Consider the following 27,843-nt stretch of genomic DNA (forward strand, 5'->3'; position numbering starts at 1 on the left):
GACATTAAAATCAAACATTTATTGTTCATTTGTTTGACATTTACACTTCTTACAAGGAGAAATCACTATTATCTTTACTAAAATATATTAATAGATCTGAGTGTATAAAGACATTTCGTACAGAGGAAAGGACAGAACATAAAAGATGCATTTAAGACCCTGTATGAAAAGCTCCCGGAGGCAAAGACAACTTTATATTGTACATAAACTAACCCTACATCTTCATTTAGCCTAAAACAAGCGTTTGAATATCAAGGACGCCTACATCCAATATTTGTGTGCAAGCATGAAGTCTTTCTTAATGCTTTAGCATAGTATCCAGGTACTCCTGTAATAAAGGGACATTCAAGAGGTGAGTGTAGATTATTAAAGTTAAATGAAACATGGTGCATGTGGCAGACTACTGTACAGACTGTATGTCAGACAGCTTTGATTCAATCATTCATTTTTACAGTACATTCCAAGGCCTCAGATTACATCTTGAACTGTTGCGATAAAAAGCTTTTTTGCACATAAAAGTAAGTGTGAAGGCAAACCCAGAGGTATTTATAACTTTTGCAGCAACATAGACGCAAGAAGCAAGATCACACAATGTGATTCCCAAGTGTCCTTTACAGCCCACCACAGCATAAATAACATACAGTGTAAATAAAGAGAAATTAGATGTGCTTTTTAATAAACATTAACAATATTGTGCAAAAAGGTTGTCCAAAGCAGGAGGAACTTATTCTGTCAATTTGTGATTTTTTAAATAAAGGTTTTTATTCTAAAAGCAGCAGCAGTACCATCATCTGCTAAAAGAAATACTTTGACACAGCCTAACATTTTTAATATGAAACAGTTTTGTTATTAATGCCAAATACTTAAAGAAAAAAGGTTTTTGCCTGCATGGCATATATCAATTCTCTAAAAGAGGAAAAGAGCAAAGGGGGCAGGGGGAAACACAGCATATTCCTAACAGGCATCATGGGTCAAACACCATTGGGCCATTTTGGCGGAAAACAAATGAATAAAGGAAGGAGAAAACCGTGAGATGCAGAGGATTGTCAGCATGCAACTTAAAAGTAACAGTATGTTCACAACAAGAGGACCTTCATCTGGGCAATCCAACCATCCAGTAGTGGAGAATGTTCCTTTTCTGCTCCGGCATTACTTGAACTGCAAACATACAGAAGAAAAGAGACAGATTAAAAACATGTATACCGACACAGGGGGTGTTTCTAAATGTCGAGGACGCTTGCTTGGTAGCACATGTCTTCCGAGTCACTTGCTTCAGAAGCGAGGCAAGAATCCTTCCTAGCCTTGGAAAACAAAGAATTGTGGAACAGGCTAACTGCAGGTGTGCGTTAAATGGAGCGTTATTTCTGCCAAAGATTTGGAAATTGGTCCGTGCGCAAAGCATTGTGGGGATTTTAAGCCCGCGGAGTCTACACATGTGCAGCCTCGAAATTTCTCGCTACGAAGTACGCCGGCCTCGGTAGAATTCCAAGTATGCAGGACATTGGAACAGTCCTTCGGCGGCACTCGATTACGTAGTATGCTTGAAATATTGGCTCTGGAGCAGCCTTCCTCGACATTGAGAAACACCCACTGTTTCTAATGAAAGACAGATAGCTATGTAAACTCAATCGTAGATGATCTGTCAGGTGGAAGGATATTACATAACCTTTCATTTTGTGGGTAAATCCTAATAAAGCCAACATGTTTTGAATACTGTGGGTCTTCGTCAGTGCTTGGCTTATTGACTTTTTCATGATTAAGACACTACAACTAAAGGTTTTTGAATAGTCACAATGTTTGCTCTCCACTTTCAAAGAAACTGACCAAAACTCACCTTTTTAGACTAACTTTTAATGTGTGATTGATGTTGTGTTCTTGTAATAAATGTGGTATTATAGCTCAATTTTTTAGACTTTTTATCTTATCTTGTTTTTTTACCTCTGTAAAGCGTTTTTGAGCACCTGATAAAGCGCTTAAATAGAATGTATTATTATTAGTACTTATTTTTGGAGTGCCTAGATTACTCCTGTTTATCAAAGTGTATCCCATTTCCTCATCTACCACTGCATTTTCTCCACAGCCCTCACCATGGATTTGGGTAGGAGGTTGGGTTTCTGGGCCAAAGCAGGCTTCTTGAAAAGCGCCGGCTTGTTGGGTTTTGGTGACATGTTGGCAGGATAGGCCATCGAGGAGGTCTCTCCGTTCCCCTCAGAAACCGGCTCTGAAGGAACTCCGACCACGTCGTAATGCTTCTTCCTCAGCTCGCCCAGACGCAGACGCTCGTTCTCCAACTGACTTTCCAGCTCCAGCACTTTGACCTGAGGGGCGGGAAATAAACAGACCCCACCATGTCAAATGAGTTGCTCTTACCTGAGATCTAACGACTCGTTCATAGCAAGGTATTACAGGATTATTTCAGTGTTTGACTGTGTTTTCATTTTCTTTTATTTATGGCTTGATAAATCAATATCAATTGGTATTCCTCAGGTTAAGATCAGCTTTGCAACTGACAATGAAACACACTCACTTCTAAAATGTATCCTTCTGAGCTCAATATTAAAATATTGGTAACAGGAATATGACACGACGTGTGTTTAATTAAAGTTTATTATTAACATATATGCAGACTGAACGTTTTCAGTATCTAAACTATACAGTTTCAAAATCAAGGCTCAGATACACTTGCAGCTTTTTGCAGCTACTCTTTAAACCCCTGAAGTCCAATGACTTACCTGTGACTCCATTTCTTCTTTCCTCAACTTGATGAGAGACATCCCAGAGAAGTCCATGGTTTCTGCACAGGAAAAGTGGTTTTATTAGATAGATGCCCTTCAGAGACTACAGTGGTCTACTCCCCTACATTTAAGAGTCAACAGATTCAGATTAAGATGAATAAAACAAAAATCATGTATTTTTTTTTAATTGTATAGATCCCTGGGTGAAATTCACAAGCTACATGGCAGGAAAAATGAACTCCACCTTTACCAGCTGCAAGTGGTGAACACATAATGAATGCATAGACATCAACAATCATAACCCAATATGTCCTGTATATTATTCTGAAATGGGCTGTCAAGCTGAATAAGTATTTGTATTAAAGTATATTTTGATGTTAATGCTTTTGTTCTTTTACTTGGGGAACATTTTGAATGCAATACTACACCCGTCTAGTTCACAGATCTAATTGTCCTCACCTTTCTCCTCCAGGTGCTCCTGGCCCGTCCTTGTTGAGCCCACCACGTTAGCTGCCATCTCGTTCACATGGCGGGAGGCCTGCTGCAGGGCCGACAGCCTCGTACTGCCGCGGCCTGCCTTAACCTGAGTGTACAGAGAGCAGGGTCAAAGGTCAGACACTAAACCAACAGCCTCATTACACAATGTAAATAAATATCACAATTTCTCTTGGAAATGAGCCCGTTACCTTCGAGGCAGCGACCAGCTGTGCAGTGCTGGCAGCGATCTCGTGCGAGCAGACTATCAACTCTTCATATTTGCCCGTGTGCAACACCACCTTATCTGCAGACACCCTGTGAGGAGGCAGGGGACAATGTTATTAAGATGTTAATGTCGTGATATACTGGCATAGAAGATGAAGATGATATTTTAATGAATAAATAACCGTATATCATTTTATAAATACACACATGATAGTCAAGTCGAGCTACCCTTCAATCATTGCCTTGTTGATTTTTTGTTAATCAATTCATCTGCGTGACTTTTCACTATTCTTTATTAAACTGTTTTTTGTTTTACTCTCTTTTGAACAGTTATTGTTACAAACTCTCTCACACAAGTATGACACTCAAAGATACAGTATATAGCTTTTTTCCAAATATTTTATAGGTAATACAAGTAAGTTACTATTGGGAACTCTTTTGACCACTAAGGTCATGTACTAAAAAACTGGTATTGTGAAAATCCTAGATGCAACCTAAAATTGGCAATTGCAATAATCTTTTTGTCATAAAGACACATGAACTTTGCAAAACTAAATTTGTATTAGAAGTACATGTTCAGGTATTAAAATGAAAGAATACAAGATGAGGTCCTGTATGACTTACACCATCTCTGTGGCTCCCCACCCCACCGCCTTGGCAGCAGAGATCAGTCCCTCCGTCCAGCGAGAGTTTCTGGCGTAGAACTCCTTCAGGCTGGCTGCGCCCTGAACAAGCAAAACAAAACTACTGTAAGTTTGGTCTGAATAAAGATGAAGATCTCAGAAACAAAAGCTGTTAAACTCAAACAAAAGCAAGCTGTCAATTTTGTGTTTAAAATGAGAAAGAGTGTGACTCACCCTCCCACCCTCGGCAATCTCCTTCTGCAGGTCTGTAGAGGCTATGACCAGCAAGCGGATGGCCTATAGAGGATTAAACCATGTTTATTACAAACAGGACACATGCAGGGTCAAACATGGCAGTATGTTAGTGGAAACACATCAAACTACAGTACCTTCATCAGGTCGGTGCAGCTGTTGAGGATTCTGTAGAAGAGTGAAATAGTAAAGTTAGAATAAATGTATAATAATAATAATGCATTTTATTTATGGGCGCCTTTCAAAGCTCTCAAGGACACCTTACAGAGCATAATTAAAAACAAGCAACAAAGAAGATCACACAGTAATACAAGGGGGTCTATTGTGTCCCATTACTGCCTTAATGATGTTTATACCGATATATCTATTCTAATTTTTCATCTAATATGCATAATGTGATAGCATTCAAAACACTTCTGGTGCGCTGCTTTAATCTGTTAAATTGGAAGAAGAAGAATAACAATCAAAATATACCCAACTGGGAATTGGATACAAATAAAAAAAACCTGCAAGAAATAAGGTTACAACTAAATATACCCTTCAATTAAGTAAGTCCAAATAACACGAGGCATTGGATGTCTTTATTTATTATTTGGAAATGAGCAAACCTTTCGTTGACTTCCAGTTTAACTCCTGATGTGTCCTTTCGAGCCTGGTTCATCATTTCCTAAAAACAGAACCATGAATTGACATTGAGTTACAGCCGACACTGCACAATATTACAGCTTGATGTATCGCAGATCTTTTCAGAAAATCTTAAAGTTTATAACACTCACATCAATCCTGCGGACGGCCTCCTCAATAGCAGCAGAGGTTGCAGCCATTTCCTTATCGACCAGATCTCCGAGCTCATCCTGACGAACATCCATGCCTTTTGGTCGCAGCTCCTAAGTACAACAAGAGGGGAAGTTATTAGCAGTGATAAAGAAGTTAACTGTATTGAGAAGGACTAAAAAGATATCTGGGGAAAATGGAAAGCAAATGTTAAAAGGTCTCGATGAAGGAATAAAGATTTCATCGGCTGCAACTAAAAATCCTTTTCAATATTTCTAAACCTGCGGATTAATTGATAAGTTAATCCATTTGTTTGGAAATGTTATAAAACAGCGAAAAAAGGGTCATCCCAGTGTCTTAAAGTCCAAGCTGATATATATCTGTTTAAATTGACATTCATCTTAATTAAATAAAATATAGGAAGAAAGGAAAATATGAAAGGCTGGAAGCTGATTTCATTGTTACATCTTTTTCATGAAAAATGTCCTCTAATGAATTAGTATTATTAAAAAACGAATAGTTGTCCATTTCATTTGTAGATGAAAGAATAATAGATTAGCAGACTGATGGTTGCAGCTCTGCTCTCACCTGGCCCAGGTTCAGGATCTTCTGAACGATGACACGAATAGCGGCAGGGTCTGCCCTCTGGAGGGTGGTCTTTGTCTTCAGATCCTTGAAGAACTGCAGACTCTCAGTGGCACAGCCTCTGCAGTTCTCCGTCAGCCCTGTAGGGAATAAAAGAGCAAAAGTGATCAACTATAAAAATACCTTCCTTTTTTCACAGTGACTTAAAACTCACTTCTTTATTGCAGCGTGAGGAATTCAAAGTTAAGTTTTTGATTACTACAATCACAACTGGTGTGATGCCAAAGGTTAATGTAAGAGCCAGTGATTTGTTTTGTGGAAAAGGCCAAATATTGCCACCTAATCGTGACCTATGTAGTGGAGACTATGAAAGACTACATTTCCCATCAGCCTCTTAAGGAACACAGAGATGGGCACCCCGTCTCAAAGATGCCGTCTTGATGCAGTTTTTAACCATTAAGTTATATTATCCTACACAACGTAGAGAAAGAAAGACGATCTCAGTTGTTAGTTGTTTTGATTTGTTTGACTGAAAGGCCCTATTGCCTCTGTTGAGTGTGTGTGAAAAATATTTGAATTGGGTTAAACGCGAGTCACACAACATCGACACATCTTTGGAGCCAAACAAGTCATCACAACTGAGAGTTAAACAAATGAATTAAAGGATAACGCGTTAGGAGGGTCTGTTTAAGGCCTCTAGGAAGCCGCCACAGTGTATTTCAGATATTCCTTACGGTCTGCATGGTCGGTGGGGGCCATGTGTGCAGTGGCGCTGCCGTTGATGATTGTATCCGCAGCCAAGTGGGAGAACTGGGTCAGCGCCCTCAGCAGCCCCCCAGCATCTGGAGACAGGAGCATGCAGTAAGGGGGCAGCCGGACACATTTACACATCTGTCACGAGGTCAGCAACATGATGATGAATCAGAGAGAGAGCAAACTCACCCCCCATGTTACTCAGATAATCTGCATGGCCCTTTTTCACTTTGTCCACGGAGCCCAGCGTGGCCTCCGCCCGACTCACCAGATAATCTGTGTTTAGACGACAAACGGGGGATTGAGAGAATTGAACAAAAGCTTAGATAGAGTCTCCAGATTAGAAAAAATACTTATGGTCAACCAGCTAGGGTCATGGTCCTCTTTACTCATTTAACTCTCTCTCACACACATCTCTCACTTTGATGTTAATCTGATCAGCTGATGTTTGCTGTAATGACAGCAGGGGTCTGACCTGGAGAGCTGGTGCAGCGTATATGAAGGGGATCATCCAGTTTAGCGACAGCATCTTGGATGATGTCCTCCGCCTCGCTGACGGTGCCCTGCAGCAGAACAAACTGCTCCTCCAGCAGCCTCTGCTTCAGCTGCTCCTCCTGACTCGACTGCATGCACAAACACATATATAGATCCCATGAAACAACAATGCAGTTTTATTAACAATACGATTTAGAGCCATTTTACTTTATGATTATTATGGTTTGAATATTTGGTAAATGTTTTAATCGGATGGTAGAGTGTGTGACATGGACCATATTGGACGCCATTATTTCTCACAGCATGGTTTCTTGAAAGCTTTGAAACTTCGTTTTTTCTTTCCTGTTTTGTAAACTCTAAACTGCATGCCTATAAATAGACATGGAAATAAAACCCACATCCTTATTTAGCGGAACGTCATTACAATTTATAAATAATGATTTGATTCAAGTTTAATTATTGCAATTCATGTTAACATAGCAATTGAACAAATATGCCCCCAGAATATTCCGTTTATTTGCTTATGATTGTAATGTGACACCTGGGATTAAGAAATCACTCAAATCATGAACCTGCAAGCTATGTTTTTTTTAAAGACACCGAAAACATTACTTGTTACACGCTTTTATCCAAAGCGACTAACATGTGGACAATCCCCACAGGAGCAGTTTGGGGTGAAGTGTCTCAGGGACACAACGACATGCTGACTGCAGTGGGGTTTGAACCTGTGCTCCCCTGATCCCAACACCAAGGCTCTATCCACTGCGCCACACGCCTCCCACTAAAACAGTGCTGAATGAAAGTGAATGCCTTGATGCCGACTGACCTTCTCCTGCAGTTTGCCCTGCAGCTCGACCATCTCCCTGCTGCTCCTCTCTCGCTCCTGCTGGAGGGAGGACTGCTGCAGCGTGGCCGTCTGCTTCAGAGACGAAAGCTCCGCCTCCCTCTCGCTCACAGATCGCATCAGGCGCTCTTTCTCCGCCTGCAGAGCCGTCATTGAGCTGCTCATTTGCTCCGAGGTCTGGCAAAGAAAGAGAGAGAGCGATGAGGAAAGCCAGAAGAGGCAGATGGCCGTGAGCGTCGGAAGGACATTCCTGATATGTGTAACATGCCTTGAGCCTCTGAATATGGAACATCTCTAAATACTACAAGGTGGTGAATGAGCTGAGAGCTCACCGTCTCGCTGCTCTGCAGAGTCCCCTTGATGCGCATCATTTCTGCCATCTTCTCGTCCAGCTCTCTCTTCAGCTTCTCCATTTCAAACTTCTGCTCTTCCAGCTACAATGACAACAGTGTTTGCATACATTTTAACAGCACTGCCACCTTGGTGTCTTAATCTTTCAAGAGAAAACCCACAAACCTTCATGTCGGCCTCCTGTTTTATCCGATCAACCTCAAAGGCCAGCTGCAGCTTGGTCCTCTCCACCTCGTCCTGTGTCTGCTGTGTTGCTGACAGCATCTTCACAGTGTCTGCACTCTGTCAACACATTAACGCATTTAGTGTCACGACCAACTGCTAACGTTTCATTTAACTTGTCTGCAATCTGTCTGTACCCTCCGCAGCAGTTCAGCGTGGCTGGACACCAGCTCCGTGTGCTTCTCCTTCAACTTATTGTACCGCTGCTCGGTGGCCTGGGCTCTTTCTGCACAGCAAAAAGGAGACGACAGTTATCTCGTGCACTCGTTTCCTCCATGTATGTTAGAGATAGTGTTGACTTACGTTCTGCTTCGATGAAGACGACCTGCGTGCTCTCGTGTTCTGCGTTCCGGCGGCGCGTAGCCTCCAGCTCCATGCGCAGTTGCTCATTTTCCACAAAAGCATGTTGTTTCTGAGCACGCTGTTCTTCCAGCTCTGCCTCCAGACTGTTGATTTGGGACTTCAGCTGTGTGATGTAACGCTGAGCCTACAGGAGATCAAGGAGGCATCCGTACTTTAGTAATAATCTATTGATTTCATTACACATTTTTACAAACCCTAACATCTCATGATACAAGAAAAATGCCATATGTTGATGTTTTTACTTTACGTCTACCTTTTGTGCCAAAACATGGGGCACAGCAGAAAGAGGAAGTATGAGTATAGGAAGCAAAAAATGTTGCAGGGTGGAATCATTTTTGTGACGTCAAAGACTCGACTCCTTTTTCTCGTTCGGAGGCTACTTGCCACATTCCACATGGCAGGAGCAGCATTTGCCTCCACCCAACACATGACCCAGATTCCTTCACACATAAATAATAACGCCCTCTGCTGTCACGCCTCCTCTGTGCACATACAAGACACTGACAGCTAAGCAATAGGTGATCCAGTCCAAACAGTCCTTACTTCCAGTTTGACTCTCTCTAGTTCAGCTCTCAACAGCTCCAGGTCTCGCTTCATGTTCTCAATCTGGAGATCCCTGCCAGAGGGAAAACACAGAGTTACGATGTGCTGCACACTGAAACCAAAAAGTCAGATTTACAATCACATTCCATTAAACACAATCATAGGCTCACCTGTCATCGAAGCCTCCATTCGGGGGTCCAAACGTCTGATCAAAAATGTCCAGTTGCTGAGAAAAAGTGAAAGAATAAGTGAAAGAAAGCTCTCGCATGGTCATTTTACTAGCGTATGAGCATCTGTGTATGAAAATACATCTGCGATTATGAGCCGTACCTGTGGCTGTGCCTGGATGCTGGATGTCGAGACGTCGCTGACCTCGATGAGCGGCTCGGGCTCGTCATCATCGTCGTCAGGTTGCTCTGGATAGTCTTCATCAGGGATAACCACCACTGGCTTCACGTGCTTGGCAAGGGAAGCTGCATGCAGGAAGTTAGGAGGGGACTGAAAAGGAGACAGATAAAAAGGTGTACATTTTGATTGATATATTTGGTCAACTATGACAAGAACGTAATGGAAAGGTTCAACATAGCTTAGCTGTCTATGTCAATCATTTAATTTCTCCAGTTGGTAGCAGACTGAAACAGTTTTAGGTCTCAGACTCTTACATCAGGCAGCTTGGGGATCTGGATCAGTCTCTTGAAGTAAATCATGTCTCTGGCTCTATTGAAGAAAGTCTTAAGGCTGTGGGGCAAAAGACAACAAGTTAATATAAGCTTAGGACTTATATAGATGGCTCATATGTTTTGATTAAAATTGACAGGTAATGCGGTTGATCTAGTGAAATATTCATGTAAAGTATGGTATAGTATATGGCCGAGGCTATGGCCATATCTTTAAAACAACCGATAGTCAATATGATAATATTATTATTATTATAATAATGTCAGTCAATATGTGACCTGCTCTATTGAAATCAGTCGCATTGACCCGAAGACACGTTTTGAGTTGTATACACTGTTGGAAAGAGGAGATTCCTAGCTTTCTAATGATATCAGGATTGTTTTTGTACTCCAAATATTAAGCAAAATATGTCACATTATATAATGACTGTCACCGAGTCATCATTTTGAGAAGAAGGCCTTTAAAGTTTCCTCTTCTCTGGAATCCATCGATCTGATTGAGCAAATGATCAAAGTAGTACAGAGGGAAAATATTTTCGTTTGGATTAATGGTCTGGGGGAAGCTCGCGAGTGTGTGTGTATTTTTGTGTTTGTGTGTATTGTGTTTGTTTCCCGGGGAAAACACTCACGAGGAACACCGGCTGTTGTTATGCCTGCTGTTAAGTTACTCCGTTCTCCGCTTGTAATTATGCCGTTAAAAGCTTCAAAGTTCTATTTATCATCTGAATTTGCCGAAACAAGTTTAATATTCTGAAAGCCAAGACTTTGTTTAATTGAAATCAGATGAAAACAAACTGTAACGGACCCTGCCGTGTTATCTATGATTACTATACGCCTTACATTCATAATTTCAGCGGAGGGGGTTAGGGGCGGCGCTGCGGAACAGCAGAGTGGCGAGTGAGAGCTGTCATCTCCCCTTTGCAAGCTTCAAAAACATATTTATCGTGTGATTTTGGTAATAAAAGTTATATATTCTGAAAGCCAAGACTTTGTTTATTTAAAATCAAACAAAAAAACCCGAACCCTGAAAAACTAGTTTTTTACGCAAATCCACGTTTATTTTTAAATGAGCCGTTGTGACTTCCGACTGATTTCGATAGAGCGGGTCACATATATCAATATCTGCTTGTTAAAGCCCCAAAATGATAATATGTTAACTCAATAACTGTACACCATTGTGGCACACAAAAAAATATTGAATATAGAATTGCTAAGAAGGTGGCTTTAAAAATATGAAAGTGTCTAATTTCCAATTGTTTGTCACTGGCACCCCTGGAAAATCCACGGTTAAGTGTGGCATACCGTTTCATTTCAATAAGAGACAAATGAGCATCAATGATAATATATATTTGTGATAAATATCAGACTCTAATTGCACCATTAGTTTTGGTGCAATTAGTATTAAAAAGTGGCTCATTAATAATCAACAGTGTCAGCACTGATGTGTGGGTGTAGGTGTTCGTATGATTGAGTACGTATTGTGAATATTTTATTTATTATCATGACTTGCTCTTATCTGTATTCAGTGATGTCATCTATTGTAAATATGTATTTTTTTATTTTATGGTATAACAATGTCGTGGTATTTTTATTATTGCTTTTAGGATGTCTATTACCATTATCAGTGAAAACTAGCATTTTGGCTAATTCGAGTACTTGGACATGTTTTTAATACGTTGATTAATGTACACTGTTCCTTGTTTTCAATAAATAAATTCAATTCAATCATCTCCTCAAACCCTGGGAACTCCAACTGACACACCACGTAGGGCGGGAGGGGAAGCAGTGATGGGCACATTTGCATGGGTCATTGCTGGGCGAGGCAGTATTATGTTTCTCACTTTCTTTCCATCAACGGGGAGAGAGTCATTCTTTTCACAGTCAATCTCTTCGCTTGTAGCCGAAAGCCGTGTTTAACCTACCTGTGGAACTGGTCATGGAAACGTTCACGGTGTCCTTGTAAGGTGTCTGCAGGGAGACCTGAAACCAACAACAAAGAACAAAGATGTTATGCTTCGAGATGAAAAAACAATCATCTTAAAATGTAGCCTTATATTACACTTTGAGCATTTATCCCGTAATGTTTAAGCTAGAAGGGAGCCGTTCTTACAGGCGTGCAGCTTGAAGAGCAGCTTGACGGTGAAGTGGTAGAGGTGACTGCAGTCCTGGACGACCTGTATGAGAGGAGCCAGGCGACACTGGCCTGATGTGAGGGTGGAGATGGCGATGGATGTGTTGAGCTGTCGGATCACTGGGAGGGAGATCAGAGACAGAAGCATTCAGTACACGTATCCCTTCTGACAGTCACGGACAAAACAATCCGTTGTGAACGTTTTTAGTTTTTTGAGATGCAGCACACATATGACTACAAATAATGACTTTGTCTAGTCCTTTTTTGATGATTAAAAAGCCTCTCCTTCGTATGGGTGGGAGGGTTTATGTTCAGCAAGGATACAAACATATTTAAATGACAACCACTTTGTTGTTCTTTGATTAATGTTTTTTTTTTTTTTATACATTCCTGATATATCATATTATGTATGTTCATGTTTTGGTATTATTTAATGTTTGATTGTTGGTGTAATGTTGAATGAAATTAAACCCCTACTGATTGAGTAAAAATAAAGTTATATAAAATAATAACACATTTAAAAAAAAGCCTCTCCTGATGTTATTTAGTTAATTATGTAAATTCTGCTGAAAGGGCAACTCTTCCATTAAGTCAGAAACTGTTGAAGAGTGAGTTTTCACTTGTGTGTTCTCTTGTTACTTGAGTGGCTTGCTGACTGCTGAGGAAGCAACACACACTTTCAGCAACATGGGAACATTACTAAAGAGATTTGGTGCCTTACTCCAACACAGTGCTGAGACTGAGAAACCTATAAGAGTACACTTCTTTCACGGTGCAGCTGAAAACCCTTTTTCTTTTAGACGTGACTCTGCAGGCTTGGGAGGAGCAGAGCACTGCAGGAAACAAACTTAATGTCCCATAATTGAAGGCATTTCCTCACCAGTTAAACCTCATTTAGTCAGGAGCACATGAGTTGGAAATGGAACCACCTGATTTGTATCACTTTACAATAAAAAAAAGACTGAAAACTGGGAGGACAAAAGGCGCTCACAATAACCCGTTCTTCAAAGGGCTCTTGTACATTAATAGATAATGTCAGCGGGTTGCAGCTTTCTACTTTAGCTCAAGTTTCTTATCCTTGGAAGAGTAGGATGGGGGGAGGTGGGAGGAGGGGTTTCTTTTTTTTCACCTGTCTCGGCCAGCCTCAGCTCAGCGTCCAAGTAATCAAACACCTCCACTGTGAGCTGGAACCTGCAGGAGAGAAGTTGATACCTTCGTTAACACAGAGAAAGCCCACTAGGAAACAATGACCATGAGACCCTGTGTGGGGAAAAGAGCAGCAGGGCATGTCCGTTAGTTTCTGTACGTGCTTTGGATGCCAATGGCTGTGCTTGTGACTAATCAGAAACAGGTAACGAGGAAATTGCCTTGGTTTAATAATTATTTATAGATATAACAAAAACCTACATACATTATATAGTAGACAAAATACTCAGAATAATATAATTAAATAAAATATGTGCATTATTGTTGTGAAAAGTGGAAAGCTGTGCAGATATTAAGATGTAGCTGCTGTACAAAATGAGTAGAATTGAGCAGTAAATGCCAAACATACTTCTAGCAGTATTCGGTAACTCACACATTATTAACGTCGGTCCCCGCGATGCGCTCCAGGAGTTCATCTGATGCCTCCAGGTTCGGTAGGATTTCTGAATGCTGCAGAGGTACATTTTTTTAAGAGGTTTAAATCAAGGTGTAATTTCCTAACATTACGCAAAATCCTTCATCATGTGCACCTAGCACACCTCGTGGTGTGTGACATGCGACAGAGGACACTCTTACCTTTGCATGAAACTCCATTTTTGTGCAGAGCAGTTTGGTATACAGAGCCACCAGCTGTCCGTATTTGTCATGGAGGTTGCTCTGGAAATCAAGGATTAAGCACAATTAATACAAATAGGAAAGAAAATCTATCGATTCTCGCTTGAAAGGATATCAAATGTATTAAAGTTATTTTTAAAACCTGTAAATACTCACCCATAGTTTCCCGATTTCAACTAAAGAACTGTGATGCCTCATGCAGTCTTGTAGAACCTGTAGGATGAGCATAAATGTGAGGCTTTTAGAACAAACCCTGAATCTGGAGATAATAATAGTAAACCACTTTAGACTAGATTAAAAAAAAAACTGATGAAAAATGACAAATTGTGAAGAAAAAGACAATATTAATTAAATAGTGACATCATGCAGGGTTTCACTGCTTTTTGATTAGATCACACCCACAAATTGCACAATTATTTTTCTCAGCTCTAGGTTGAACTGATGCTTTTGTAACAGTCTTTGATCACTCCACAACTCCTTGGAGCAATAGACGGTAATATACAGTAAGAAAAGAGAACTTGGTGTCGTACGTTTCGGTGTCCGTCTCGCAGGACTTTGTGCAGAACGCTGCAGAACTTCCAGCTGAGGATGGAGCTGCTGGCCAGGGGGAAGCCCAGGGCGTAGGACCAGAAGGTGTAGGCTCCCTTCTCCCTGTAAGTCCCCAGGATGATTCCTGTTGGCGTGTGGTTAAGGAAGTACAAACTATCACAGGACGGCTACTTATTTAACACACAACACGGGCCATGTCCCACACAATGTCCCACTGGACTTTAACACCCCCACACACTCAGACACTCAAATCCAGCAGCAGACACTTTTTTGCTATGGACAATCTTGCACTAATGTACATTCCCAAAGATATTGAAGTGACTGTTATTTTGTATTATTTATTGATTGTTGTGTTTTTGTATCTTAATGTGTGCACATGTATAAATGTGTCTGTTGATTGTGTATATATAGGATATACATATTTTTATATATAATTGTTTTTTTTATATTCGGGATTGTGGGAAACGGTATTTCGATCTCTCTGTCTGTACACACAAACTGAAAGATTGTCAATAAAGTTGACTTTGACTGCAGCCATGTCTCAATTAATTGAAAACAAAGGCCAGGCTAGGTTTCCATAATAAAACGTATGAGTAATGGCAGGTAAGCTTTTGTAATACTGCATCCATTACGTTATCCTCGTTGGACACATTATTCTTAATGGTAACCACATTCCTAATGTAAGCATTCCCATCCCTTTGACCTCAACATCCAATAAAAATGCCTTTTTCTCCCTGTAGCGTCCACTTAGTTAAGGCTTTTGAATTGTGCTACCTGTTGTTGTAGGCTGCCCCAACAGTGTGTTCAATAAGTAAATTCATCACATTTTAGAAAAACATTCCCCAAATGATAATGCCTCTACTGTGCTGACATTTCACTCTATTAAGGTAATCAATTACCAAATCAATCTGAAAAGATAGACACTTATAGGCTAGGAATGTCTTGTATATGACTGACTTAAAAAATAAAAATAAAAGGTTGTGATGTAACGGCAGTAGCACACAATACTGATCTAAACAGAACAGAAAAACTCCACTATTTAAAAAAAAGAGGATACGTCGAACATGTTTCTCCTTCACAGGCGTCTCAGCGGAGGTGATGGCCTTGCTGATGCTGCTCAGCTGAAAGGAGACGAAGAGGAGAGTTAGATCTTGTACAGTTTGCCTTCTCCACCCACACAACCCTCGTTCGTAGGGCTTACAATGAACCACACAACAAATTCAAAGGGCATGGGAAGTTAAATAAAGATCACGGGGCAAACGATTGATAACAGGCGGCTCAGCGATGTCGGGAATGAATCAGAGAAACAACGTGTCGGCACTCTGTACACACAGCGCTGTGCACAGCCAGCACCTGCTCCCATATTGTGGTTAGCCGTATTCAAATGACAAACAAATGCAGTAATTTAACACAATGGAGAGATAACATTAGGGATGTTTACTACAATGAAGTTATAACAGATGTTTTCATGAGTAAATAAATCAACTTTCTATGATCTAAGAGAAGAAAATCATGTGGTATCCCTTTGTTTCTTCTCAATCACTAACATCTTGATTAAGATATGAATCACACCTTGTGTTTCCAATACTGCTTACCATGCCTCTAAGCTTACTTTCATAAAAAGAAAATGAATGTTTGTGCTGTTAACCTTGGTGTCTCGTCAGCTACGTGAGCTCAAAAGAAAAAGCCCTGTGTCTAAAAGATAACATCACATAAATAATCCTTCTGGTAATGAGAGCGAGACAGAGCGTCATCAGAGCCGCAGGCCACAACCCGTCCAGCAGGTAGAACAAGTGTCTCTGAAACGGAGCAGGAAGCGAGAGACAGAGAAACACACACCGTCTCTTCCCTTGTAATGCGTGTCCCCGAGGAGATTCACTTATTTCAATGAACCTCAGATAAAGTGCAACACAGCCCACGGGGCAATATGATCACTGCCTGGTGTTCAGGTTACACTGCAGAGCGCTTATCATGGTTGTTGGAGCTATACATTGATTTCTATTATTTAAGTTAAACATTTATTTAGTCTTTATGCTTTTATTTTGATTTATGGTAGTTTGGATAGCTGGTGATAATGTATGTATTGATGACAGGTGGTTGTGGGATTGTCGCACCAGCATAGGCATATGAAAAAAGTATATCATTAGTAGATATATATATCTATATATATATATAGAGATATATATATTATTCAAAAGTATTTGGGGGTAATGTAACTCAGGTTGATAGCATTTCGCTTCCTCTTCCATTAAGCCGATTTCAATCTGTGCCTGACTACACTGCAGAGGAATGTAGAACAACATTACACCGACAAAACATTCTTTACCAGGATGTTGCCTTTTGGGATCCTGTAAGACTCCCCAACGCAAAACAATTACATGATGATCAAAGCTGCAGCTAGACCGCACATTTACCCCGGACTAATAACAACAACGCCCACATCTAAATCGGGCTTAAAAGCAGATTGGATGGCCCGGCCTCGAGTCACAATTCAATGCTTTGTGTTGTCTGAGGATAGTGGTGTTGCAATCAAACCGACCCTGGTTTTAACAATAGTCCCAACATGCTAAACTGTGATCATTTTGAACAGAGGTACTCAAGTTTATACTTGAACAATTTTGTTTACAACTAACCATAATATTAAAATCAGCGTTTCCGCCAGGGGGAGCGTCTTGCCGTGATTTGACGCCCTTATTCAGCTCGGAACGCCCTGAACTCGAGCCGAGGGCGCCCAAAAAAAAAGAAGAAGAACATCGAGAGTTTTTATCGCTTGATATGACGAAAAGCAAAAAGGACAAGGACATCCCTCTGTTGGAGGGGCAAAGGAGTCAAGCAAAGCATGTTCCTGTGACGGAAAGTGTCCTGCCGGCGAGCCTTGGCGGGGGGTGCTAGTGGAGCACGCGCGTGAACTGCGAGCGCCGGAGCCTCGCAGCGGGAAAACTGAGGCTCCGTGGTAAACTGTGGTAAAATGAATTCCCATCACCAATACGTAAAGAGATAGTATCTATAAGGCACGGCTCAATTCAAAATTTAAATCACGGGACACGACGTCACACAAAAATAGACAGAACGCAGATATACAAACTTAAAGATTAATTACTTTAATATACCCATAGAGATAGCGATAATATATGTATTACAAATTAATTTGGCTGAAGAAAAGTGAAAATCTGATATGGTGATATGCACTTTGTCCTTAACACGTCTATTGAGGAACATAGTGTCTCTATAATACCAGCAAGCCAGCTTCAACATCACAGCATTACTGAAGAGACCAATCCAAGAAGCAATAAAACAACCACATCTTCAAAAAAAACGTTCTTGTATCTAAACTCTCCTTGAGTGGGTAACCATAATATGTGGTTGAAGTTGCACATACCAATACATGACAGCATTACACTCTGGATCTTGAGTCCTACCCTGAAACACAGGCTTATACTGTACATCCACGTCACATCTTTGAAAGATAATCACATATCAGTGAGGCTCCTAATCCAACAGAAACCTGTTTAATACATAACAAACCGTGGGAGTCGCCCCTAAACCCAGATCCACACACACACAGAACCACCAGAACATACATGGTGATCACAACAAAAGAGCGTCTGTGTCGTTCAGAGTGAGAGAGGGGTGTCCTGGTTAATAGGAGACTCCCCCTCTGACGCAAATGAACTGCTAGCTGCTCGTTTACACAGGGCAAGAGCAACGAGCTAGCATGGAGGCCCGGGTGACAATGAGGGGTTTGTTGGGGGAGGAAGGCCCGACAGCTGGGGAAGAAGATTGGGTTGGATGGGGGCCGTGCTCTGGCACACAGAGCCTGGCACTGAGGCCTGGACAGATGGCCGCTGAGCAGGGAGCCTGCAGGGAGACGCTCATACATTCAGAGCGGCCATCAGTCAGAGAGCGAGGAGCGAGGACAGGGGAGAGTGACACAGGACAAGAGGTCGAGGGTGATCAAACACTACACTGTTAATGTGTCACAGTACGCATAACCACCACCAGCGAGTGTGCTGTGTTGCCACAAGGATGTCAAAGATAATGCCACACACGTTTCACAGACTGCCTTATTTCATCTCGGTAATATCACAAAAATCAGATACATCCTGACGAGGGCTTTACGAAAACAACGTAATCGAAATATAACGATTATTTTATTTATTTTTTTATTGGTCTTTCAGTTGAGTTATACTTAAAGTTCAGGGTAATCAACTGTTAAAAACATACTGTTCAAACGTTTTTTCTCCAATAAATTGATGTTTTCAAAGTAAATGGATAATCGTTTTTAATAATCGTGATATCAATTTACTGACCCAAATAATCGAGATTATGATTTTTGCCATAATCGAGCAGCCCTAATCCTGACTCAAAAGGAAGCAGAAAAACTCATTCATGCTTTTATTACTCTGCTTTAAGACTCCCTTTCATCAGGCGGTCCCATCACATCCATTCAAAATGTTCCACTGGTACAAAATGCTGCAGCCTGTCACATTAACAAAAGCATGGAAAAAGGACCAGATCACTCCAATTTAAGCATCTCTGCACCAGGATCCCAATCGAAATTGAAACTTGTTTTGACTTACAAAGCACTAAATGGAAAGGTACATTAATACCTCAAATATATTTTAATCCCCCATTGCCCCTCTTGGGCATTACGCTCCCAGAGTGCAGGTCTGTTAGTGGTTCCCTGAGTCCATAGATCAAGAGTCAGAGCATTCAGCTACCAATCTGCCTTTCTCTGGAACAACTCATGTTTTTAAATCAGGGAGGCAGACAGTGTCCAAACTTTTAAGAGTTTGTTGAAGACCTTGCTTTTTAATAAATCCTATAGTTAGAGCTGTTTTAAGAATACCCTATGTTTGTCCTCCTGAGTCCTACATTTTATGGGATTTTTTCTATTGTTTTAATGCATTTCACATTCTATTTTGTGGTTTTATTATTTTCTTGTAATTGTATTTACACTGTCCACTATGTTTGTTAATCTGTATAGCCCACTGAGATCAACATGTTTTGTGATTTTGGGCTATATAAATACATTTTGATTTGATTTGTTGGAGGACTTCAGTGTACAAAACGCAACTTGCCCTTGCTCCTTGTAGTGGGGAAGTAATGGGCAACGTCTGCATGGAGAGCTTCAACGATTAGTCGAATAATCTTTTAATCTAACGACAGAAAAATCAGCAACTACTTTGATAATCGAGTAATCGTTAAAATTATTTTTCATACAATTAAACTAAATATCTCTGGGTATTCGACTGACAAAACAAGGTCTTCGAGAAACTGGGTTAAATAGTTTTTCACCCTTTTCGCTGAACGATTAAATTGTTGTTCTGGTGGCGCTGTACACTTTTATATTTATCAAACACGTGTAACTTTAGAATCACAATATTATCGCATATTTGCCAATATCAGAAAAGCCCAATCAATTCTTTAATTGCCTCAAGATTTAAATAACTACCGTTTTACTCATCTTTTCACAATAACTCACAAAAGCACTACAAAAGGCTCACTATCAAGACTCACATCAGTGTACACGCAGCTCACACACAAACACAGATACCCTTTCCTCAGTGCCACGGTCAAAGAAAAGTCATATGAAATCCAAAACTTTTTTACTAACAGAGCAATTCGGTCCAAACGCTGCAGACATGCTGACACTGTCGACTGGCCAATGAGTTTATGCTGCATCTGGTTAAAGCGTCAGTAAATCCTCTGACAAGCAGAGAGGAGAAGTGAGAGGGAGGGAGAGCCTGGACTAATCCGGCCATAAGCTCCACTGCCAGCTAGCATTACTGCACTGAAGCCTCGACACTCACAGTCTACATCCCTCCTACGGTCTATGTGTACTATCTGTTTCTGTCTTATTCTGTTGCTGCTTTAACACCTGCATTTCCCTAAGGGGATCAATAAAGGTCCATCGTATCCTTTCCTACACACTCAATACCTCCAACCTTGAGGCCTCTCTGCCTTACCTTGTCACCTTTGCCTTTCAGCAGCGTGTCCATGTGCTTGGACATCCTGGTGTGGCACAATGTGTGGAGTTAATGAAGTCAAAGCACCAACCCCACACCTGAGCTGATCTCACTGCACATAATGCTTCAAGGCAGGAACACTTATTGCAGGTCCTTATCAGCTTAATTCAACAGACTGCTGCTCTGCTCGGGCTGACAAGGTCACAAAAAGACTTTAGCACAGCTCACCCCTTATAGCTAGCTACCTGTGCTAACAATTCACCTCACCAGTGTTTTGAATCCATGACTAAAGTAGCAGAGATGCTGCTGTCAAATAGTCTTTTTTGTCAAGACTAACTAAGTGAAATGTCCAGGAAGTATCCAAGTAGCAGCCATGATAAAGGATGGGTCTCTCTCTTAATGCTACCGAAAGGTGCTTCAATGCTTACTTTATTATCTTATTTATCGTAGGGTACTACTGGAAGACCCTTCATTAAAAGGAAAGGAGATTATGCCATCCCACAATTCCTTGCAGCAGCAGCAGCAACATTGAAAGAAACGACTAGGTTCCTTCTAAGGAAGTGTGCTTCTGTTTTGTACAAGAATCCTTAGTTGAATTGTACATTATTGAGTTTATAACTTTCTTCATTTTGAATGTGTCGCTTCAAAACAAATCAAATACACAATTGTATAAACGTCCTATTGTGTTGCTCCTCTTATACTGCTACTTTGTCCCTTTGCTAATTAACCTGCGCAGGCTCTCCCACATCAACGAAGGGAATAATCCTATCAAACAAGTGCACACTGTCCGCAAACAGATGAATAAAAACTAAAAAGCACTCTTGCAGCCCAGAAAACACACCGGGTGTACAGTTTGTAATAACTGGATTTTATGTGAAAAGTGGAAGAAATAAATAGATTTTTGACACATTTTCAATTGAAAATGTGAAGAATGGTGCGGACACTATCATTCCCTGTCAAAATAGAGAATAATTTCGCAAATTCATTTGTTTTCAATGTTCAGCCCTACTCAGAAGTAAGAACTTGCCTTCGAAAAGACACATCTGGATATTTGCCTGCTTTGAAAACCCTTTCAACCACCTACAAATATTTTAACAGCTACAATAGAAACACAAATAATATACATAGTATGGCATCATAGCTCGTCCTGTCAAATCCGTGTATTCCGGTCAAGTTTTTGAAATATGTCCGCAGGGCTGAATGTATGCATTAGAAAAATGAATGGCAGAACAGACAGAGGTCAAGTCTTATTCATTGGGTTATCTCCAAGTTAATTATTAATTCTGCATCCACTTAAATATTCATGAGAAAAAATAAACTATTCTTTAGCAACCAGACCGTTTTAGGGCCAGTTGGCAGAGCTGGTTATTTAGCTCATGCTTCACATGACGGCACAAAACACAGACCATGTGATTAATGACAGTATTGATGACCACTTTGTGTTCAGCATTGGTCTATTTACAAGGAAAGTAAAAGGACAACATGGGCATGATGAGCGAGTGTTTTGTAAATAATGCATGAGCATTACGTATATTTGCGCTATAAATATTTGAATCCAAAACAAACATTTATATCGATCATGAAAATGATAGAATTTGTAAAGCTTGAATCTCTTTTTTGGTTATTGACAAATGTTACAAACTTGCTGCTTAAACAAAGTCTTTACTTAAAAGGTAGGGTAGGTAAGAATGGAGAAACCAGCTCGAGTGCGCTAGAATTTGAAAGTACGCAACCGATAAGAATCTGCCCTTTCCTTCAGACTTCCTTACAGAGCCCCTCCTCCAACACACGAACGCGCGCATGACCAATGAGGGCACGAGATAAGTTTGTGCACAGATGGAAGGCTGACAGGCAGGTAGGCCATCCAGTTATTTTAGCCGGGCCGGCTCAGATGATTGGTCGTGCTTTTTACAGTGCCACGGCTTCCACAGATGAAATGTTTTTATGTATTTATTGTCAAAGCATTTAATGTATTCATTGCTATCGGGATGTTAACCTGTTTAGCCCGAGAGGACCATAATCTGGGTCCTGCGGGTAGTTTGTTCACGAAACTGTTTCTCAGGGCTTCTTAATATTTAAAAACCTCTTAATGTGTCATACCCATTTAACGGGAAGAAACTCAGCTAACTGAAAATACGAACCATTTTTAGCGAAACAAAAACACAAGTCTCACAAAATGAGCCCTGAGCGAAGAAATGCTAACGCACTTAGCACAGAACTCAAGGTAAAAATACCCTTATTACTTATCATAACTGCACATACAAGATATCAGATTCTATAATCCAATGGTTAATCCAATGTGTCTGTGTTACTTTTAAATGATTACTGATAATACATAATTCTATTTTTATGTCAAAAACGGAGATTTCATATTAGCTGCTAATGAAAGCCACCAGAGTGTATCGCAGCTTCCGGTTCAGGGGCATTCTGGCTACGCATCACTCATTCACCAATGGGTAATGCAGGGCTCGACATTATAATTGGCCCGCTGGCCCGGAAGCACTATTTAGACACCCCGGGCCAGCATAACGTACTTTCCACTTGCCCGCTCGGGCCACTAAAAAGATTGTTTAAAAAGAAAATTGTTCCTGTGGCATCGGTATTTTGACTAGCAATTTTTTTTTTTTTTTCGTTTATTAACGCTATAACATAGCGTTTTGTGAGTCGCTTGTCATTGTTGGGTGAAAAGCAAACGGCTGTTTGCTGCGGAGCGCAGCGCGAGCAGGCTCCCGTGAGCGGGAGCGCGCTCCTACAGACTATCGCGCCACCTAACCTTTCGCCAAAATGTTTTTAATACCAGCGGTAACCGGCCAAGCGCCGGGCAAAAAACTATCTTCAAATAAAAGAAAGTCACCGGAGGAGTTAAAGGAGAGTGACAGGGAGTATGAGAAGAAGAGGGAGAGAACGTGTCAGCCAGCTTGATCGATGGAGTTGGCTTCTAGTGCAGTGACGCGTCCTAAAACCCTTTTATAATCTATCGATTAGATTTATGATTATAAAATTATAAAAGTAGGGTAGACATGTGGAGATTATCCGGCTGAACAAAACCTGCATTTATCAAACAGGTTTGTTTTCCACAGACCTTATATCCAGCTATTTTCCAAAACCCTATGGAGAAATCCCATTGCTTTCTGTCGAGGAAACCAGCAGCTTACTTCCTGGTTTTAGGACGCGTCACTGCACCTCTCAATATGATGCCAATATAAACAAGGTCTTCTGTCGGCTCTGTACATCAATGCCGACCTATGCTGACAAGTAAGTGAAGAGTAGAAAATATATAAAGGGTCTTCGCTATACGGGAAATGTCCGCATTAGGATGACCATGAAAGGTTCTTAATCTAATCTATTACATAATATGCCATTAACATTTCTAACTCCTAATGAACAGGAATGGCAGAAAGTGGCACATACAAATAATAATGACTCATAATAATAGGAAAAGACATTTTAAACATGCCAGCAATATCATTAATTTTAATAAACCAAGATATGCAAGCAGATTGAGGGAAAATGAGGAATAACTGATGATTCCAACCATGTTTAAGTACCAAGTAGTAATCGTAGTTATNCATTTTAAAACTGCTTTTTACTTTAAAGGTGGGTTAGGTAAGTTTGAGAAACCGGCTCGCGATACACTTTTTGTTATATTCCATGGAATGCTCTTAACATCCCGATAGCAATGAATATCTGAAGTGCTTTGACAAAAAAATCCATTAAAAAATGTCACCTGTGGAAGCCGTGGCGCTGTAAAAAGCACGACCAATCATTTTAGCCGGCCCAGCTAAAATGACTGGATGTCCTACCTGCCTGTCAGCCTTCCATCTGTGCACAAAATTATCTCGTGCCCTCATTGGTCATGTGCGCGTTCGTGTGTGTTGGAGGAGGGGCTCTGTAAGGAAGTGGCAGATTTGTTCCGGCTGTGTATTTTCAAATTCCAGCGCACTCGAGCTGGTTTCTCCAAAATGACCTACCCCACCTTTAAAGCAACTAGTTCAGCAGTTGAGACTCCACATCCACTAAACTCCTTGAAGTGAAATGTAAACAAGTTGGCAGTAAAGAGCCGTACAATAATCAGGAGTCATATACTTCCTCATACTGCCTCCTCATTTGCATATTTCCCTGTGGGTTCATTCAGCTGAGCAGTGGCACCCGAGTAATTCACATAAACAAGATCAAGTGCTGAAAGCGGTTAATTATACTCTGACCACAATACTCTGAATATGATATGAGAATTAAACTGAGCTTTGAAGCATGTTCTTAACACACAAGATTCCTTGTTGTACCATTGTTGAACTGCATCAAACTAGGAAGGCAACACTTTTAAAATCATAACTGTGCCTACTCTTGTTTTTGCTAAATCAACAAATATGACACTGCCACATTAAACAAGTCAACTACACAAAAGAAAAATGCAGTCTAGCAGACTAGGGGAAAGAAAGGAGTAGGAAAGACAATCAGCTCCACCGCTCTACACGTGCTGCAAAAGCAAATAAAGCCCTGACGGAGGAGTACACACCCAGCGAAGGAAAAGCTCAGCCCATTTTAGATAGCATAATACTGAAAGTGTTGTAACTCCCGGACAGCTGTTCAACGGTTTGTTTAGTTACTCAACCACGTTTCAATCTCATGCTTCTAAGTCAGACGGGGTGTGTGCTTCACTTGAAGCAGCAGCTCCCTAACAAGGGGGTTCATCTCAGTCACAAATGATGTATCTTGATTCTGGTAAAGAGGAGTATAACGTTTTTACTTGGCGGATGACTGCAATGAGGTTACAGCCAGAAAACACAAAGCACCTGTCGTTGCATGAAGAATTAAAAAAAAAAAATCTCATTCATTTAGAGGAGACAAAGGAAACTGAATAATATTTCTGAGTACGTACTCCACCAGGGTAACACTATCTCAAAGTTAATGTGATTCCTGGGTGTTTGCTCAACAATGAGGCTGTTAAAGGCAGGGAAACTGATGTCTGTAAGGGAGGAAAGGTGGACAAACAGGAAGGACAAGATCAGCATGATATCAATGGACAAGCTTAAGAAAGGAATGAATGTGTGACTATTGAAAAGCGCCGCACAACATGGTTGGATTTCAATCTTAATGTCAAAGATGTGTCTATATTAAGGCTGCGACAAAATGCTTCAATTGTAGAATCTTTCAGAATGGACAATTCATACCGTCTCTGAAACAGTTTCAAATGAAAATGGGGCTAATGTTCAGTTTCACAAGGAAACACAGTACAGATAGACACTGTCTATCCTTGTGTAGCAAAAATCAACCGCTTATTGAAATGAGTTGCCCTATTAAAAACACTTGAAGGGTCAAAAACTAGTTTGTGATTGTATGTAGCCTAAAGGCCTCCATATTTCAAACATTGAGGGCAAAAATTGCCCATAACTGACCAGTGATAATACATGTCTTTCCTACCCTGTCTAAGACGTATTAAAAGAAGAACACATGCACCTGCATTTTACTTGTGTTGACACTCATTACTGTGACTTTAACTATCATAACTAAATGTCTAACCCTTACCTTCATAGTAACTTGAAACCAAGTCTGAACCCCAAAACAGGCCTTTTAAGATGTGTCTAAAGTAAGGACAGGCCAAAGATCCTCAATTTCGAAAGATGTCTTCACTTTCAAGGTCTCAAACTCATGTTGGTTCTCACAAGGTTAGTTGGAGAGGTGGAAGAAGTACTCAGATCTTGTACTTGAGTAAAAGTAAAAGTACTAGAGTGTAGAAATACTCTGTTAGAAGTAAAAGTCCTGCGAATGCAGGACTTTTACTTCTAACAGAGTATTTCTACACTCTAGTACTTTTACTTTTACTCAAGTACAAGATCTGAGTACTTCTTCCACCTCTCCAACTAACCTNTTTCTTACAGCCTCCTTTTCCTTAGTTTATACCACTGCAATATTGAGGGTTCTTTTGTTTAGTTATGTATATACCTTTGTATTTACGTAGGCTCACTTATTAGAGTCCTCCCTTTGTTTGGCTGCCCATTTAAACTTGTGCCCTTGTGGCCATCTTTGTTTGTTGGTTAAACCGGTGCATTTGTGGCCTTTTGTTTGTCCCAGGCTGCTTGCCTGCCATTTTGTTGTCCTGCTATACAATAAAACTGTTCATAATTATTACCAATTCCAACTGGTGTATGTTGCTTTCCTCTTTCCCCTTAGTCGGGAGTAACAATAACGCAAGAGACTTATTGAAAGAGGAAATTGAAGATGTGTTTAATTGATATATTTTATGATCCACGTNAAGGTAAAATCCCACTATTTACCTCTGAATTGTTGTGGGGTAGAAGTACAAAGCAGCAACACATTTAAATACTCGAAGTAAAGTACCTCACAATACATACCGTATATAGTAGGCCTACAGCACTTGAGTAAATGTACTTCGTTACTTTACTGATAGTTGTACAAGCACACACACACACACACACACACACACACACACACACACACAATATTCAGCTTCACGGCATAACTAGCAGCAACTGGGCATTTGTTGTCAAGTAGACAGACGCCTTCGACACATTTAATTCACATTTCAAACATTAAACTCCCAGGTCCGGGTGTTAATTGGAAACGTGGCCTATGCGGTAGGATACACTGGCTGTGAGCACCGCGCACAAACACATATATAGTCCCCCGGTAAAGCCACAGCAGCAGGCACGAGTAAAATAAAGGTTGTCACCCCAAAGAGAGCATTGAATGTCTGATATTGAATGTCTGATATTTCTTACCTGCTGCTTGTCAAAATGCTCCCTCTCCGCTCCAAGGTTGGCTTCAGTCCGCCGGCTCTTCACCCGTGTGGGCACCTGTCTAATGCTGTTCATCCTGGAGCTCGGACAAGGACAGTCTCAGGGAGAAACAAATAGATAAAGACACGAAAACACGTCCAGGCGAGAGGAAATATTAGAGCACTTTCGCACTAACTAGAAAGGGACATGTCCTGTGTGTTCATCGCTGGTGATGCACCACGGCTGATGAGGAAGAGCAAAGTAAATGCCTCATGCGTTACGGCGGCGGAGGGATACGCCCCCAAGGTGGAGGACATGATGCATCATCGTGTCTCCTGCCGCCGACATCCTCCTAAACACACACACGTCTAAATGTTTCCATTACATCGCAGATAAGTGTTTTTAAAACAGCAATTATCTTAATAAATCGTGCTGTTGTTTAGTATGTGTGTTTCAATTCCTGGCTCAGCAGCAGGCAGTGACGTCACCTCAATGAAATCAAGTAGTGAAGGTAAATAAAGCAGGATATCAAATCAGATTGTAATCAGGGGATGTGCATGATCGGCCTGTACGGAGGGACGGCCCTGCATATAAAGCATCGTTTCATCCACCATATTTTTTATTTATTTACTTAAGAAGGGACCATGCACATTCATTAACACAAGGTAAACTTTAAGCAAATAGGTAGAAACCCATGAGCAGAAATGTGTTTTAATC

At 40.8% G+C, this 27,843-nt stretch overlaps 2 protein-coding genes across 2 annotated transcripts in view; both read right to left on the reverse strand.

The window, feature by feature from the left end:
* Nucleotides 1–27,482, reverse strand: hip1rb (huntingtin interacting protein 1 related b). Its single transcript, XM_010790733.1, has 32 exons — nt 27,130–27,482; nt 15,478–15,541; nt 14,402–14,544; nt 14,028–14,084; nt 13,833–13,913; nt 13,630–13,706; nt 13,180–13,241; nt 12,030–12,170; nt 11,842–11,899; nt 9,905–9,980; nt 9,573–9,740; nt 9,413–9,468; nt 9,243–9,315; nt 8,640–8,823; nt 8,474–8,562; nt 8,280–8,396; nt 8,096–8,197; nt 7,746–7,940; nt 6,900–7,047; nt 6,614–6,700; nt 6,406–6,513; nt 5,675–5,811; nt 5,089–5,199; nt 4,921–4,979; nt 4,450–4,480; nt 4,295–4,357; nt 4,062–4,162; nt 3,422–3,527; nt 3,195–3,318; nt 2,733–2,794; nt 2,088–2,318; nt 1–1,158 (listed from the first exon to the last, which is right to left on the reverse strand). Exons 1-32 carry the CDS (start codon nt 27,220–27,222, stop codon nt 1,150–1,152), a joined length of 3,213 nt encoding a protein of 1,070 aa, XP_010789035.1. The 5' UTR covers nt 27,223–27,482; the 3' UTR covers nt 1–1,149.
* Nucleotides 1–27,843, reverse strand: part of smtnb (smoothelin b) — a 245,106-nt gene that overhangs the window by 172,608 nt on the left and 44,655 nt on the right. The window lies entirely within an intron of this gene.

The sequence above is a fragment of the Notothenia coriiceps genome, unplaced genomic scaffold (genome assembly GCF_000735185.1).
Source record: "Notothenia coriiceps isolate Sejong01 unplaced genomic scaffold, NC01 NC01_scaffold00034548, whole genome shotgun sequence".
Lineage (NCBI taxonomy): Eukaryota > Metazoa > Chordata > Actinopteri > Perciformes > Nototheniidae > Notothenia > Notothenia coriiceps.

Coding starts and splice junctions, on each gene's coding strand:
- hip1rb (XM_010790733.1), bottom strand. CDS start 27,222: ATGAACAGCATTAGACAGGTGCCCACACGGGTGAAGAGCCGGCGGACT. Junction 14,545..15,477: donor GAAGGAGAAACATGTTCGAC/GTATCCTCTTTT, acceptor ACACGCCAACAG/GAATCATCCTGGGGACTTAC. Junction 14,085..14,401: donor TGCGAGACGGACACCGAAAC/GTACGACACCAA, acceptor CTCATCCTACAG/GTTCTACAAGACTGCATGAG.